At 42.4% G+C, this 18,391-nt stretch overlaps 1 protein-coding gene across 1 annotated transcript; it reads right to left on the reverse strand.

The window, feature by feature from the left end:
- Positions 1 to 411: 411 nt before the first annotated feature.
- LOC138957686 (arsenite methyltransferase-like) lies at positions 412 to 18,060 on the reverse strand. Its single transcript, XM_070328748.1, has 8 exons — positions 17,929 to 18,060; positions 9,052 to 9,247; positions 7,194 to 7,344; positions 6,146 to 6,282; positions 5,555 to 5,624; positions 3,884 to 3,965; positions 1,789 to 1,920; positions 412 to 605 (listed from the first exon to the last, which is right to left on the reverse strand). Exons 2-8 carry the CDS (start codon positions 9,201 to 9,203, stop codon positions 412 to 414), a joined length of 918 nt encoding a protein of 305 aa, XP_070184849.1. The 5' UTR covers positions 9,204 to 9,247; positions 17,929 to 18,060.
- Positions 18,061 to 18,391: the final 331 nt, after the last annotated feature.

Raw genomic sequence — 18,391 nt, forward strand, 5'->3', positions numbered from 1 at the left:
TTGTGTCTCATTACATATATCTTTTTTGTCGTGTTTATTGCAATTTTTATTTATTTTATTCATGTAACCCTAGGTTTTTTAAAAAATAAATATTGACTTGACTTGATGCGTTAGTTGAACGGTACACATCAAGTTACAGAGCAGACCGTGTGCCGATTACATCTCATCTTTTGCTAGGGTAGGAACCTAATGTTTTGCCAATACCGTGTGCATGTGCATCCTACTTCAAAGCTACAAACCAAATTTCAGCTCAATCAACAGAACGACAAACAGACAGACAGAGTGAAACCTCTACACCACCATTTAAAGGGGCAAGTGTAACACCACCATTTAAAGGGGGAAGTGTAACACCACCATTTAAAGGGGGAAGTGTAACACCACCATTTAAAGGGGAAAGTGTAACAACATCATTTAAAGGGGGAAGTGTAACAACATCATCCAACAACAACAAAACATTGTTACCGGGAAGGTGAGGTCGACATCCCAGGGGAAGGCCTGAGGGAAGGCGGAGATGTTGCCGTTGTATGTCACACGTGACGCGTCCCTCTTGGCGCCTTGACCCAGTTTGAACAGGCGCCACCCGGCGCACGAATATCGTCCGTTCCCTGGTCATCACATAATAATACTGAAGAGTTAGTTGGTACTTTGGCAAATTTCGTTTTAAGTTGGGGAACACGCACACACTAAGACTAGCCTCCTTCAAACATCTCTCCCCCCCCCCCCCCCGACCACACACACACACTCTCTCTCTCTCTCTATTTTAAAATGCAACTTTAAAACAAGTCGCGTAAGGCGAAATTACTACATTTAGTCAAGCTGTGGAACTCACAGAATGAAACTGAACGTAGTCCGCCGCTAGTGCAAAAGGCAGTGAAAGTGACGAGCCTGTTTGGCGCGGCAGCGGTTGCGCTGTGCTTCATAGCACGCTTTACTGTACCTCTCTTCGTTTTAACTTTCTGAGCATGTTTTTAATCCAAACATATCATATCTATATGTTTTTGGAATCAGGAACCGACAAGGAATAAGATGAAATAGTTTTTGAATCGATTTCGGAAATTTAATTTTGATCATAATTTTTATATTTTTAATTTTCAGAGATTGTTTTTAATCCAAATATAACATATGTATATGTTTTTGGAATTAGAAAATGACGAAGAATAAGATGAAATTGTTTTTGGATCGTTTAATAAAAAAATAATTTTAATTACAAGTTTCCGATTTTTAATGACCAAACTCACTCATTAGTTTTTAAGCCACCAAGCTGAAATGCAATACCAAACCCCGGCCTTCGTCGAAGATTGATTTGCCAAAATTTCAATCAATTTAATTGAAAAATGAGGGTGTGACAGTGCCGCCTCAACTTTTACAAAAAGCCGGATATGACGTCATCAAAGGTATTTATCGAAAAAAAGAAAAAAACGTCCGGGGATATCATACCCAGGAACTCTCATGTCAAATTTCATAAAGATCAGCCCAGTAGTTTAGTCTGAATCGCTCTACACACACACACACACACACACACACACACACACACACACACACCACGACCCTCGTCTCGATTCCCCCCTCTATGTTAAAACATTTAGTCAAAACTTGACTAAATGTAAAAAGAATACTACTGTTCGGATATTCAATGAAACCGTGGTGTGGCGCACACACAGGGACGAATCTTCTTTGCCCCCTCCCTACCCCACCACCACTCTCTCTCGCACTCTCTATTTTAAAATGCAACTTTAAAAATGAGAACACCACTGTTCGGATATTCAAGGAAACCGTGGTGTGACTTACCTAGCATCTTGTTGTACTCCTCCTTGACGATGTTGACAGGTGCAGCGCAGGTGAGGTAAGGTGTGGTGAACCCCACACGACCAGACACCTCAGCCAGGCGGTCCCATCGCATGGCGCCTGTCGTGCCTAGGGCTTTACAGCAAAAAGAGTCTGAGAATATTAAAAAACCGAAGGAGATTTGTTCTCACTAAGGCAAGGATAGCAAACATGCGTCAACGTTTTCGCCTATGAAGGCTTTTTCAAAACAAAACGTTCAATAGTAAAGTCCACCCTGCCTTGGCGATCGCCTCTCGATCACGACCACCTGCCATTTAGACTCGCCGCAAATGATCCCAACGAGTTTGTTTTTGATTTTCTCACGTGTGCATACCATGTAAATGAGGTCGGGACAAATTTTAGTCTGGCTTAGACCAACTTTCCACTGCTCATAATTACAAATTCACCGAGACAAACTTCATTCACGTAACACTTTTTTGTTTGATTGTTGAAAACTTACTCATGACACTGAGGTCAGAGATCAGTTGCATTTTTGAAAAGATGCGACTCAACACTCCGACCTCAGTCGGTGACACAGCAGCGCAAGGTTTGTGTTTATTTATTTTTGTGTCGTTCTTTAAGCAACCGCTTTCCTTTTTTCTTTGGAAACTAATATTTAAGCTCAAAAGTAAATGGCGCAATGTTCACAGTAAATCATGAATGAATGATTTCCAAGTCGATTGAAATGGTTGGAAGTTCGAAAGAAAATCGATTCAAAGCGACGGAGCTGTCGGGAAGTTTGAGGTAGAAGACACGTAATTACATAATATAGGATAAACAGATTACTACATGGCTTGCTGTGTCTACCAGGTTTATAATATAGAAGAAAAAAAAGAGAGAAAAAAAGTTCACTTTCGCTTGTGTTTCAATATTTTAAAAAGCAACGAGTGTAAACCTGGTATGACACAGCAAGCCATGTATTATCTATATATATATATATATACGACTAGTGTCTGTCTGTCTGTCTGTCTGTCTGTCTGCCTGTCTGTCTGTGCGCGATGCACGGCCAAAGTTCTCGATGGATCTGCTTCAAATTTGGTGGGCATATTCAGGTACACCCGGGACAAAACCTGGTCGATGAGATATTTCAACACGTGCTCTCAGCGCGCAGCGCTGAACCGATTTTGTTTTTTGTGCTGAACCGATTTTGGTTTTTTTGTCTGGATCCACTACCAGTAACTCTTCCTTATCTTCTGCAGTGTTTTTAGCGGGTTAGGGGGAAGAATTTACCCGATGCTCCCCAGCATGTCGTACGAGGCGACTAACGGATTCTGTTTCTCCGTTTACCCTTGTTAAGTGTTTCTTGTATAGAATATAGTCAATGTTTGTAAAGATTTTAGTCAAGCAGTATTGTAAGAAATGTTAAGTCCTTTGTACTGGAAACTTGCATTCTCCCAGTAAGGTCATATATTGTACTACGTTGCAAGCCCCTGGAGCAATTTTTTTATTTGTGCTTTTGTGAACAAGAAACAATTAACAAGTGGCTCTATCCCATCTCCCCCCTTTCCCCGTCGCGATATAACCTTCGTGGTTGAAAACGACGTTAAACACCAAATAAAGAAAGAAAGAAAATCTAGAACTATCACTTAAACATATTCCAAAAATGCATGATGTAACTAAAGTTGGTGTCTAACATGTACCTCACATATTCTTCTTTTTGCTGCATTAAAGTGATGATTGAAAACATAGCTCACAGTGCCGGTATTCAAAGACTTCTTGAAAAATGTTGCTGTCAGAAACCATAACCTGCATTCAAAGCTGTTTTTATTGATATGAAATGCACCCAAGCACACACTTAGTGTAATAGACATGTGGACTGGTTTATGCTTAGTGCACCTTGTGATTTTGGTGGCTCTGCATGTAAATAATGACGGAAATAGATCAACTCAACATCTTATCAGAGCTGTAACAGGCAAGTAATACGTTTTGTATCCTTGTGTTTTCGAACTAGTAACTTTGAATGGATCTATTTTCGTCATTTTCACACGCAGAGCACCTACATTGGCGTGCTACTGTTAATATTGGAACGACAAGACATAACTTTATCCTGCTGACTCACACCACAGTTTCTCGTCGTTCCTGTATTCTTCTGGTGGGTCTTTCTCGGCATACACGTCGTTCAGGTAAAACTGGCCCCCCTCCTGAAATGAAAGGGTGAAAAATTATGGAATGTGGGATATGTGCATTATTCTGTTCAGTTCTATAAATAGCTAAACGCGGTGCTCCCTGGAAGTTCCGAACCCATTGGTACACGAGGAGATGGTTTTATTACTGAGCAGTGGCTCTTTGCATGTGGCTCGCTTTTTCTTCCCCATGCTGGGAAAGGAGTAAAACTGTTTTCTGCTACTGCAAGAGATAAAGTTGTCAGAGTATGAGGAGTCATTATTGATTACAATCGTTCAAGAATACCTCTCAGAGACTAAGAGAATGTGAGGGAGACTGTGTGTGTCAGTGTACGTGCGTGTGTGAGCGCGTGCGTGCATGTGTGTGTGTGTCATGTGTGTGTGAATGTGTGCGCGAATGTGTGCTTGTATATGTGCGTGTACGCATGCATATGTGTGTTCGTGAGTGCGTGCTTTTGTGTTTGCGTAAGGACACGGAAGTTCTTGCATGCATGCATAAACAAGAACTCTACTAAATTGAATGTTACCTGCATGATTTCTACCTAACTGAACGATACCTGCATGAACTCTACCAAATTGAATGATACCTGCATGAACTCTACCTAATTGAATATTACCTGCATGAACTTTATCAAATTGAACGATACCTGCATGACCTCTACCAAATTGAATGTTACCTGCATGACCTCTACCAAATTGAATGTTACCTGCATGACCTCTACCAAATTGAATGTTACCTGCATGACCTCTACCAAATTGAATGTTACCTGCATGACCTCTACCAAATTGAATGTTACCTGCATAAACTCTACTAAATTGAATGTTACCTGCATAAACTCTACCAAATTGAATGTTACCTGCATAAACTCTACCAAATTGAATGTTACCTGCATAAACTCTACCAAATTGAATGTTACCTGCATAAACTCTACCAAATTGAATGTTACCTGCATAAACTCTACCAAATTGAATGTTACCTGCATAAACTCTACCAAATTGAATGTTACCTGCATAAACTCTACCAAATTGAATGTTACCTGCATAAACTCTACCAAATTGAATGTTACCTGCATAAACTCTACCAAATTGAATGTTACCTGCATAAACTCTACCAAATTGAATGTTACCTGCATGAACTCTACCAAATTGAATGTTACCTGCATAAACTCTACCAAATTGAATGTTACCTGCATAAACTCTACCAAATTGAATGTTACCTGCATAAACTCTACCAAATTGAATGTTACCTGCATAAACTCTACCAAATTGAATGTTACCTGCATAAACTCTACCAAATTGAATGTTACATGCATGAACTCTACCAAATTGAATGTTACCTGCATGAACTCTACCAAATTGAATGTTACCTGCATAAACTCTACCAAATTGAACGTTACCTGCATAAACTCTACCAAATTTAATGTTACCTGCATAAACTCTACCAAATTGAATGTTACCTGCATAAACTCTACCAAATTGAACGTTACCTGCATAAACTCTACCAAATTTAATGTTACCTGCATAAACTCTACCAAATTGAATGTTACCTGCATAAACTCTACCAAATTGAATGTTACCTGCATGAACTCTACCAAATTGAATGTTACCTTCAAGAGGTTGTAGGCATGTGTGAAGGCAGCGTCCTTGTTAGGCACTAAGCAGAACACGCCATTTGAGCTGGAACAATCGATGAAGAAAATAAATAGGAGAAAAGTTGAATCTTTCTTTATTTGGTGTTTAACGTCGTTTTCAACCGTTCAAGGTTATATCGCGACGGAGAAAAGTTGAATGAAGTCATTATATTGGGGTGTGTGTGTGTGTGTGTGTGTGTGTGTGTGTGTGTGTGTGTGTGTGTGTTTGTGTGTGTGGTTGTATGTAAGAACACGCACACGTCGGACAAACTGACAGGCAATACTGATAATATAATATATACACACACACTCATCGGACTGATAGACAGACATTGATGCAACCGCACATACAAAAAGAACACATACACACACAAACATCGCGCGAACAGACAGGCGGACATACGAGAGACACTGACACTAATTTTATTGTGTAGGCCAAGGAGTCACTCACAATAATGATACACTCAGGAGAATGACGAGTCACACACACACACACACACACACACACACACACACACACACACACACACACACATATATAAAAAATATATATAGACTTTAACTCACACGACAATATCAAAGCTGTTGGGTGCAAAGCCTAGCTTGTCCAGTGTTTCGATGTTACCAACTTTGAACTCAAAGTTTGGTTTGTCGTATCCCCACAGTTTGGCGTGGAAGTCGGATTGTTGCTTGGCTGTGTCAATCTACAGAGAGATAAAAAAAAAATAAAGCAAGTTTTAGTTTAAAAACGAAGTAAGGGCCGATCTCTACAAAAATATCTAGCATCACCAGGCACAAAGCCTACAATGAAAAATGAAAAGTCGGAAGATCCATTATGGTAGGCATGGTGACACAGAGTGATGAATAGAACTAAAATGTACAAGACAGCAGCAACTCTGTATCTCTTGAGGTACCGTTCTTCTCATGCAACACTTCATGTCACGTAGGGGAAGGGCCCCTAATATGGACCACTTTTTGTTTCATGCTAATAACTAGCTTGTTTTCTTGCGAAGAAGTTTCATTTTGTGTTTGGTAGTCCTTCTCTCTTAAGTTAAGCGTTAGGCCTAATTAGAGTGAAATAGCTTTGATAGACATTTAGCAAAAATTAAATACAGAACAATTCACAAAGGGTCCATATTAGGAGCCTGGGCGCAGTTTGCAGTAGAAACTAGGGGTCAACACTGCTAAACTCTAACAAATACGGTCTTACCTGTCATATATAGCAATTTCTGTGTGATAACATCTTCGGCTGTGGACAGAAACGATTCCGTTTTAGGCGGCAAATTTAGAGTGAACCCTGCCAAAAGTGAGAAAAAAAATAGAAAAAGCCTAACGGTTTAAAGGTTTGTGTTTCTGCAACTGTTTTGACATGTGCAAGTTATCCAGAGAGGGTGAATACAGCCAATGAAATTGTTTTGAGCGCTCTAGCGCCGCTAGTTTGTCAGAACAGGAGGTGGTCCATATTAGGAGCCGGTCCATATTAGGAGCCCTTCCCCTACCATAGATCTGTCCCGGCTTTTAGGTGGAATAAGAGCATCTTTCAATAACATAATCAACACCGCCACCACCAACAAGAACCACTAAAACAACAACTACAACAACAATAAACTGTTACCAGTCCGTCCGACATGTCAACGCCGAAGACAGATCCCTTGGGTCCCACCAGCTTGCTCAGGATGAAAACGAGGCTGCCGGAACCACAGCCAATGTCAAGGACACGTTTCCCTTCCAGCTTCTCTGGGATGTTGATTCCTGACCCATAGTAGCTGCACATGATGACAGACACGTGACAACTCAGCGATAGAGAAATTTGAACATCAGTGTGACTTGGAATAATAGCCCTTGAAAAGTAAATATTCGCCGTAATGGCTTCAGATTTACTGGCCGATGTGAATGCGTAATATATTGTGTAAAAACTTCCATCTCACACGGCAGAAATTAATATGTAAAGCGCTTAGAGAACGTCAAGCGCTATATAAATCTCCCATATAAATAAATAATAAAGGCACACTCCTTCTCGCGTAAACGGTTCGACCCACCATCTCAGATCTGGTCTGGTTTACATACAGGTCCCACCAAGCATGCAAAACAGACATGCTGAAAACAAGATCTTACTCTCATAACTTTTTTGCTGTATTGTTGAACATCACTTAAACACTAATAATTAGGCTTGTTGACCACACTGAAAAGCCTAAAAATGTTTACGAAATTTGGATTTCTCATTGAATACACACCCTTCATTTGGAGAATTGATTTTCATACTAATAACAACCAGGGCCGGACTACCGGGGGGGTTATGGGGGTTGCGCAACCCCCCCCCTAGCCTAAACATGTACCTTACTTATTTAATTTTTTTTATTATTGCTTATTTTATGCCGTTTCATGCAAGGAGCGACCATTTTCCTATCTCAGAATATGACCTACCCATCAGCTTCAGGGGGCTTCGCCCCCTGACCCCCTCAACGAGGGAGGGGGGGGGGGGGGTTCTAGGGTTTCCAGACCCCCCCCCCAGGCAAAAAATAAAAATATTGAATGAGGTATGCATTTCTTTATTTTACATTGAGTTTCAATTTTTGGGGTATTAATCAGTGACAAAATCTGCTGCCTGAAACTGGTAATGATCATCCTCAGAATGCACCAGATTGCACCATTTTGCATCCTTTTTTTCAAAATTTTCCGGGGGGGCATGCCCCCGGACCCCCCTAGCAAGCTAGGCGCTTCGCGCCGTCGGCTCGGCGCTTCGCGCCTTCACACCCATATCTTCACAATATACTTTTGAAAAAAAACACCCATAAAATGAACTGATCCGCCCCTGCCGCCAGGGGGGACATCCCCCTGGGCCATCACTAGCAACCCCCCCCCTCCTCTTCGCCTAGTCCGGCCCTGACAACAATACTTTTAGTACTACGACACGATAACGATGATCACCACTACCTCCATACAACATCATCACCACCACTACAACAAATGCCGAATACCAACACCACCACGTCCACCACAATCGTACAACAACCAACACAGCTACTGCTGCTACTACTACTGCTACTACACATACTGCTACTACTATAGCCGCTACTAATGCTACAACTACTGTCGCTACCACTACTACTACTGCTTCTATTACTATTAATACTGCTGCTGCTACAACTACAACTTTTTCTACTACTGCTGCTGCTACTACTACTGACTACTACCACTAGTACTACCACTAGTACTACTACTACCACTACTATTACCACTACTACCACTCCTACTACCACTACTACTACTATTACCAATACTACCACGACCACTACTAATACCACTACTACCACGACCACTAGTGGCACTACTACCACGACCACCACCACTACCATCCCTACTACCACTACTACTAGCACTACTACTTCCACTACCACTACTACTACTACTACTACTACTACCACTACCACCACGGCAACGACCACGACCCTCATCACAACAAATCAACGTACCGCTTTTTGATTTCTTCACTGAGTTGATTGTAAATGTCCGTCTGGTCCTTGGTGAGGTCCGCGTCGTTGAGACGGCAGAGAAAGTTGACCTCCGTGTTCAGCTTGTTGTAGAAATCACGCACCATGCAGGACAGGGGGTGAAGGTCAGACATCTTGAAGGTCAAGGTTGCTAGCTACCTTACTGCTATCTGCAAAACTGAAATAGTAAACTGAGGACTGAACGTCAATGGCACGTAACTCCTTACCGTGTAGGCTAAACAGATCGGCTCAACATCCCAGACCTCGCCAGGCTTTTACTCGAGATAATTAAGACTATCCCTCCGCTTTGTCACAAACCAAAAGTCAACACCCTAACTGCTTGCTGTGGTGAGTTGGGAATTTTTTTTTTTTTTTGGGGGGGGGGGGGGATAATAAACTGATCAAGTTAAAGTTAAAAAAAAAACACAAGTGGATTTAACGGACTGAATTCACCAAAACCAATCCCATTGAGCACAGAGAACACCCATACCGTTGATTAATGGTATGCGACCAAGTGGAGAGATGGTTTTATCCCATGCAAAATCCTGACCAAAAACTGAGACAGTGAGCTGAACTGTTTTTAAGGAGAGGATTGTACATGGGAGAAAAAGACAAAGTGTCCATGATTGACTCTCCAAACCCTATTGTGATGGGTGTTAGTCGAATCGAAGCAAAGATGATCTTCTACTGCAGCGTAGCAGTAGATCTTTGGTCGAAGGCACTTCTTCTTCTTCTTCTTCTTCTTCTTCTTCTTCTTCTTCTTCGTTCATGGGCTTAGACTCCCACGTTCACTCATGTTTTCAGCACGAGTGGATTTGTACGTGTATGACCGTTTTTACCCCGCCATTCGGGCAGCATACGCCGATTTCGGGGGAGGCATGGTGGGTATTTTCGTGTTTCGAACTCTGACATGGATTACAGGATCTTTTCCGTGCGCACTTCTTCTTCTTCTTCTTCTTCTTCTGCGTGCATGGGCTGCAACGGCGTACACTCGTCTCTTGCACAAGCAGGTTTTTACGTGTATGGCCGTTTCGCCCCAGACTTTTAGGCACCCATACTCCGATTCTTGGGGAAGTCGTGTTTTATAACCATTCAAACTCTGACATGGATTACATATACAGGATCGTTTCTGTGCGTAATTGGTCTGACCACACTGTCTATTCATACGGGGTACTCTGCATTTAAAGGCACAGTCAGCAGGGCCGGATCGGGGGAGGGGGGGGGGAGGGGGGGTCCTGGGTTCCGGGACCCCCCCCCCCCCCCTGGCCATCCGATGTACCTCTCCGAGAGAAAAAAACAATATGTGGACTTTTTAAGCTCTTCCCCCAACTTCCTTAGTTTATTTGGTCTTCTAAAACTATTTCAAATTATGAACAACATCAAGTCGACAACGGCCTGCCCTCCCCGTTATAAGTCCATCATCATAGGCCACAAGTCAAGTCACACGCTACACTATCACTAGTATTATGTAATAGTATCAGAGAACCGATTGCAACAAGATATCATCTGCGCTATCGGGGAACCGATGTTTCAGAAAGGGACTGTACTGCACACTGTGAGATCATTGAGTGCTCGCCCCTATGAATTAGTATAGTGTCATTGTTCACCATACAACATCTCTCATACCACTTCTTAACCGGCACGGTTGGTCTAGTGGTAAGGCGTCCGCCCCGTAATCGGGAGGTCGTGGGTTCGAACCCCAGCCGGGTCATACCTAAGACTTTAAAATTGGCAATCTAGTGGCTGCTCCGCCTGGCGTCTGGCATTATGGGGTTAGTGCTAGGACTGGTTGGTCCGGTGTCAGAATAATGTGACTGGGTGAGACATGAAGCCTGTGCTGCGACTTCTGTCTTGTGTGTGGCGCACGTTATATGTCAAAGCAGCACCGCTCTGATATGGCCCTTCGTGGTCGGCTGGGCGTTTAGCAAACAAACAAACAAACAAACTTCTCCTTTGTATTCTAGATGTAATCATTGCTTGTTTGCTTGAATTTAAGTATTCAAAGTAAAGAGTCCTGTCAGACTTATTTACTTTAGGATTATTCCACTGAACCACTATGCTAAATGAATATCTGAAGTATTTGTTACTGTTGAAAATGTGTAATTTTGATTCCCAGTTGCAAGGAAAGACCAAAAAATGACCTCAGGAATAGAAATGTTGAATTTTTATAAGGCCGGAGCATAACATAACATCGAATATGCGAATATATGTTAGGTTATTGACCAAGGCGAAGTGTCCATTTCAGCTTAACTTTTTCTACAGTTTAAAATTGTAGGTTTTCATAAGATTTTAGGCAAGAGTGTGTGTGTATGTCTTATGTCTGTCTGCTTCACTTATCCTCGTACCTGTCTGTCACCCTGTCCAATCTTATGGGAGTAGGGGTGTCTGGTATTTTAGGGACTTTTGACTATTAACATGACCCTTAACAAACATATATCTTTAGTCTGTAGAGCAGCTTATTTTGAGCTTCGTAAGATCAGCACCATTCGCCACACACTCTCCTCTCAAACAACTAACACTCTTGTCTGTGCCTTTGTTCTTTCTAAACTCGACTACTGCAACTCTCTTCTCTCTGGCTGTCCTCTGTATCTCCTGCATAAACTACAAAAAGTCCAAAACTCGGCAGCACCCCTCATTCTGAAAGCACGAAAACGAGATCACGCAACGCCACTTCTTCGCACACTGCACTGGTTACCTATTCAAGCCCGCATTGACTACAAACTGTCCACCCTCTGCTTTAACTTCTTTTCTGGCTCGTCTCCTGCTTACTTCTCTGAACTCCTCACCGTCTATTCTCCAGCAAGACAACTCCGTGCCTCTTCTGACTGTCGCATCCTCACCATTCCACACACCAAAACCAAAACATACGGACAACGCACTTTTACTTTCTGCGCACCCACACACTGGAATTCTCTCCCCTTTCACATCCGCCACTCTCAGTCACCCCAAGCATTCAAACGAGCACTTAAAACGCACCTCTTCAAGAAATACAACCCCTGATTTTGTTTTCTCAGTCCATCAGTAGGCTACATGTAGTGTATTTGTTGTTTTAGTGATAATGTGATAATGTGTATACACATTTAGGGCTGTTTTTCAGTATTAATAACATGTTCTGTTTGATTAAGGGTATTCAGCTGGTATTTCCTTGTTTTTACTACCTATTTTATTCATGTTTTTATTACTTAATTAGTGGAAGAATCTGTTGTAATGTATGTTTGATGGTGTATGCTTTTAATCAAGCGTTGCTGACTATGAATGTAGATGTAAATGCTTGTATAACTGTGTTTGAATTTTAAATGTGTCAAGCGCAAAGAGCATAATTGTAAAGTTATGATGTTGCGCTATATAAATGCTCATTTATTATTATTATTATTATTTAAGTTATTGAGACATCCCAGTGCACTAAGGGATTTATAGAGCAAATCGAGAAAATTCATTATTGAACGAAGCGCATAGCGCTGAGTTCAATAATTATTTTCGAGATTTGCTCTATAAATCCCTTAGTGCACTGGGATTGTTTCAATAACGATATTGTCAGTACCGCCATAGAAAAAAGAAGATTCCAAACGCACACTTTGCTACGCGCATTTGAATAGGTATAACTGTGTGGTCAGGTCGTGTACAGTAAGATCTACTTTTGTGTGGGCCGGTGTCTCAAGTGTGTCGTGCTTTCGTCACACGCATTTTAATTTCTGTTGGTAAATTCCAGTGTAGTGTTAAAGCTGAACAGTGATGATCTTTCAGAGAGACCTCATTTGAACTCTGAGAAAGGACTCTGCTCTTCATTATTTGCGATTCGAAACCTTCAGTCGAGCGTCGATGGATTGACTGTGCGGAGTGACTCCCCTTGAATTGACTACCCCACGACACGAAGGACTCGACTGTTCGCACATTTTCAAAATAAATGTGGCATATATCTCGTGTTGTATCTTCACTCATCGGGGAGTCTGATACTAAATATGAACGGTAAGAATGCTCTGAACCCTACACGTATTATATCCCCATCGTTTTTTCGTTCACATTTGCCCAACATGTTAATTTGCTGAGCGGGGTTTATGTCGTCTGCTACTGCTAGGCTAGAACAATCGAACCACTGCAGTCTGCACTGTCACTGAGTCTGCACGAATAAGGCAGCCTGGTAATAAGTCTTATAATTATATGGTAAGAACGTTCTGAACCCTACACGTTTTCGATTACGATTGTTCTTGCCTTGAAATAATAATTCGGAAACCATTCATTTACTGAACTGATGCAGTCGTATTTCAGTGTAGTCTGCTAGAGTCGATCGAATCAGTCTTCCAAATGCTGTGTACGTTATCGGAATAACACTTGTGTTTTCTGTTAGCCGCTGGGAATTGTATACTAACTCATCATTTGGAAATGTGGATGATAAGCTACATGCCACTAACACGGCATATTATGAGAAGAATCTATGCAAGTCGGCGAAAATGAGATGAAACACAGCGGCTTCTAGTTTTAGATCACTGGCACTGGCACAGGCACATGCAATCTGTCAGAAAAAAAACCCACTTCTGCTTTAATTGAGAAGCAGGGAATTTATGGTCATTTGGTATTGTGGAGAATATAAGCTACATGTCATTAATTAATTCTGAGGATGAGAGTACAGTCTCGCTTTGGCAAAGGGCGTAAGAATACGCTCTGTGGAAAAGTTAGCGCACTCCAAGAGTGCGCTAACAGATTTAAGCGCATCGCCATTAGCCAATCAACTGGTTCACATCAGTCATGTGACACCAGTACTTACTGACAATTATTATTATTGTAGGGTGGAAGTTAAAAAATAATCTATTATTTGTATTATTACTTAAGAGTATACATTATACATGATACCACCACCATCATTACTCCCCCCCCCTCTCTCTCTCTCTCTCTCTCTTTCTTTTTATCAGTATTGTAATCTGCATGTTATGTTATGCTCCGGCCTTACTTGTAGTCGAACGGTATGCTATATGTCCGTCTGTCGGTTATGTCCTAATGTTGTATATATATACTATGTCTTGTATACTTGCCATTTACATATTTATTATACATGTTGAAGGATGAATGATGATACATTGTAGACGGATGCATGTTATTGATTAAAAGCCCAACAATGATGTGCTTGGCAAATAAAAAAAATATTGAATTTTTTTTTTTTTAAAAAGACCTCACAAATGCAACATTTTCTCGGCTTCAAGGAGGCTTGCAGACCCCCCAGCGGGGCGTTGCCCCTGCACCCCACAGGGGCCTCGGCGTTCCCTGGACCCCTGCCTTCAGTTGGAACCCTCCCCCCCCCCCCCCCTCAAACGAACTTGGTCCGGCCCTGGTCAGCCTCCCGTAAACCATCACAGACACTGTCAGGCTTTTACACACAGTACAAACACCCTTTCATTTAAACACTCGCCGCTTGAGAACATCTTAGGTGCCTTCCGTAAAGAGCGAGCAATTTTCAAAGAATACTTTTGCGTGGTTTATCTTACCCCTGAGCCATCGTGAATCCGTGTGATCCAGTTTCCTTTCTTTCACAATTTAGTCAGTTTGTGATTTCAATGCGACTCGCTGTAAGCTTATCTGCAATAGCACGGTATTGTGTATCTCTAAATCTTAAACGCAACAAACGTCTGCGAGTCACACGAACCAGAGCCGTCGCGGTTGACCGTTCAGAGGAACTGGCGCTATGCAGAACCGTCTTCTGCTACGAGAAAGACGTTTTGCGTGACACGTTTCCGGGCTTTTCCTTTTTCAAACTTTCAAAACTTCGAATTGTACTGATCTTGTCTTAATGAAAAAAGAATTCTTTTATGATTTAAGAATGTTTGTGTAACAAGCTGTCAATTTATTATTTAGATTTTAAAAAGTTAGGTCTAGCACCACAACGATCACCTGATTGTCCGTTCGAATAGTCCCGGCACGAACATAAATTCATTGAAAATGTCTCACTCTCGACAGAAAGCAGCCAGGGTCCGTATGCATGAACAGGAAGTCAGAAACACTGGAAGTAGAAGCCTCTTTTGAAAGTGGGAACTCCCGAAGTTAACTTTCTAACTGTTCCCTATGCATGAACGCCGTAGTGCTGACTTCGAGAGTATTCGGTCAAGGTCGCAAAAATTAGGGGAATCCCAACTAGTACATGCGTTTGTTAACGGTAAGCTTGGCGACCAGAAGAAACAAGTCTCATCGCGAGTTCAAAAGGGCGAACGTTGAGCGCGCTGTAGTACTAACAGCGTTATTGCTGTTGTTTTTTGAATGGTTAAACGAAAGGGTCGGTTCAAACCTGTGATGATTGTCTTGGAATCGAATGACTGCCTAGCTATGACAATGACTTTGTTGACCTGAATGTTAGGGAGAAAAATAAATGATTATGTTGAACTTTTTTTCTTCTTTTATTTTTAAATCCCAGTTGCATGCAGGCAGCTTCAACCCTTTCTGTTTTGCCCATCTTTTTTTGTGTTTTTTTTTGTTTGTTTTTTGTTATGGGGGAGCATCCTTCTTTATTGATATTTTTTCTGTTCTTTTTTCCTGCTTTTTATATTAAAGTCAAGATTGGATTTTTTGTGAAAGCATAGGACAATTTCTTTACGCAATTAAAAAAAATGAACACAGAGACAAAAACCGGTTGTTGTGCAGCGAATGCAATTGAGTCCTATAAAGAAAAAGATCAATAAAAAAATTAAAAATTTTTTTTTGCTCCCAGCGGCACCAACCCGGAGCGCCGGATCGAATTTCCGAATCCGTAACCACTGCACCATGCTACTCGTGTGAAAAAAAGCGTGATGAAAAGATGTAATATGAGTTATTCAGTCGTGATGGTTTGAAAGCTCGCCACCTTCGCCGAATGACTCGAGCACGTTTTTTTTCGGTTAGTAACTGATCGAACTGTCGCTTTTGAGCCACTCTGTTTCAAGCATTTCACCTAAATTAAACAAGAATGTCACAGTTTGTGTCTATGGTGCAAGACAGGCGACCGTCTCGTTGTAGCGAAGTTACGACAGTTGCTCGATTGACGCATTTCACGTCTTCGATATTCTGTCTGAGCTCATTTCCCAATGAGCTGCTTTAAAAACAGGAATGTCCTGCCATTGTGGTATGCGTTGGATATTTCTTTTGGGTGGGTAAGGACATTTAAGAAGCAATATGGTCGTATGATGATGTCAAGTGAGAGACCCTGCAAATTAACACACCGTCGAGCACACACATAACGTCGAACACACTCACACACACACACACACCGTCGAACACACACACACCGTCGAACACACACATAACATCGAACACACACACACACACACACACATACACACACACACGCAAACAAACGTTTGAAGGAACAGACGCACAATTACACCCGCACGCACGCACATACAGGCAGGCAGGCACTCGCACAAATACATACTGCAAACACACACACACACACACACACACACACACACACACACACACACACACACACACACAGATAAAGCAATGACAAAAAATAGCAGAAACTTACACTTCAACACTCGAACACACACACACACACACACACACATGTCACACACACACACACATAAAGTAGGCCTAATGACAAAAACAACAGCAGAAACTTACAATAAAACCCACACACACACACACACACACGCACGCACGCAAACGCACACACACACACACACACACACACACACACACACACACACACACGCACACAAACACACACACACACACACACAAACACACACTCACACAACGAGCCCATTTTTCATAGAAACACAGTAACCCCCTCGTATAAGCGGGAATGAAAGAGTGGTGGCCAATGACCCAGAACAAACAAAAGTCAAAGCTGGCAACTCAGGTTTGTATTCAGGGAAATTTGCACGAAATGCATGCACAAGATACGACTTTTCCTTCTATTTTCTCTCTTTGGGACTTTCATTTGTGTCAGCTCGGTTTGATATGAAAAACTGAAGAAAAGACCTGCCTTTTTGCACTGAGAAACTGTGGAAGTAGCGTGTTTACTACTGGGTCTGGCCTGTACTTTTTTACCCTCATTTACTTCCTCGTTAGCTTCCAAAGTAAACTCTTTTTTCGTCCCATGCATGCGAAAGTGAGGATGTACTTCCGATGTCGCTCAAAACATTAGAAGTAGTCGCAAACTACCCTGAGTTACTTCCTCGCTTTGCATCGAAGTAAACCCTTTTTCCGGCCCATGCATACGAAAGTGAGGCAAGTACTTCCGATGTCACTCAAAACTTCGGGAGTTGTCGCGAACTTCCCCCATAAGCATACGGGCCCAGGATGTTCCCGTTCGGTGAGCATTCATAATATGGAAGTATGCTTGCACTGTATGTAGAGGCTCGGGGAGCTCCGTGATGGTTTACGGGAGGCCGCTTACTTGCAGTTTTTGTAATCGACAAGTGCAAAATCGTACCTGGCTATAGTAAAAGCGAGACAATGCTCGGATTTTGAAATCGCTTGCAATAAATAAATAAAAATTAAAAAAATGGTGCAGTCCGTTGCACAAAAATAAAGACTAACAACCTTACAGCAAGCATACATGTGCATTTCAGGGCCGGGGGGGGGGGGGGGGGGGGGGGGTTCCTGGGGTTCCTGAACCCCCCCCCCCCCCTGGCCATCCAATGTACAGCTCTCAGAGAAAAAAAATGTGGACTTTGGACCCCTGCCTTCAGTTGGAACCCCCCCCCCCCCCCCTCAAACGAACTTGGTCCGGCCCTGCATTTACGTGTGTAGCTTTACAGCAAGCACGTGCATTTACGTGTGTAGCTTTACAGCCGCAAGCATGTGCATTTACGTGTGTAGCTCGTCAATTACTCTTAATAATCCCATGCAGTCATTTGATAAGAGTGACACAGTAAAAGGTAAGCTTACCTCTCAGTGAACAGAAAACGACGGGGCAAGAAGTGGGAAAAACCTCACTGTGTGAATGAAGCGACGGCACGCGTAGGCACACTGACTCCGAGCGAGACAACCCGCAACACATATTTCCCCCCGCGACCGGCTTCGCATAGTTCGTGGCAGTAAAAACTGCGTATCGCACAGGCGCAGGATTGTGACATTCAAGGGTTGATGGGACCTTTGTGGCTGGGACTCGAGAAACAGTGCGCAGCCCGCACACAAGCGCGCAGCCAAATTTTGTAGCAGGGACATCGCTGCACACCAAGCTATGGGGCAGCACTCAGGACCTGGAAATGACAGCCCATTTCGTCAACGGCCAAAGAATCTAGACACAGCCATCGTCGAACCAGCTGAAGAAGAAGTAGCGCGGCTGATCTGACAACCGCTTGACTAAGGGATTGCCCAACAGATTTTGGACTTTCTGACAGTACAAATG

Source organism: Littorina saxatilis, unplaced genomic scaffold (genome assembly GCF_037325665.1).
Source record: "Littorina saxatilis isolate snail1 unplaced genomic scaffold, US_GU_Lsax_2.0 scaffold_423, whole genome shotgun sequence".
NCBI lineage: Eukaryota > Metazoa > Mollusca > Gastropoda > Littorinimorpha > Littorinidae > Littorina > Littorina saxatilis.

Excerpts from the sequence above, each read along its gene's own strand:
- LOC138957686 (XM_070328748.1), bottom strand. The coding sequence starts at position 9,203 with ATGTCTGACCTTCACCCCCTGTCCTGCATGGTGCGTGATTTCTACAAC. Across the intron at positions 6,283-7,193 it reads TTGACATGTCGGACGGACTG|ATTGACACAGCCAAGCAACA; the intron begins GTAACAGTTTAT and ends ATCTCTCTGTAG. Across the intron at positions 5,625-6,145 it reads AACAGCTTTGATATTGTCGT|CTCAAATGGCGTGTTCTGCT; the intron begins GTGAGTTAAAGT and ends CGATTGTTCCAG.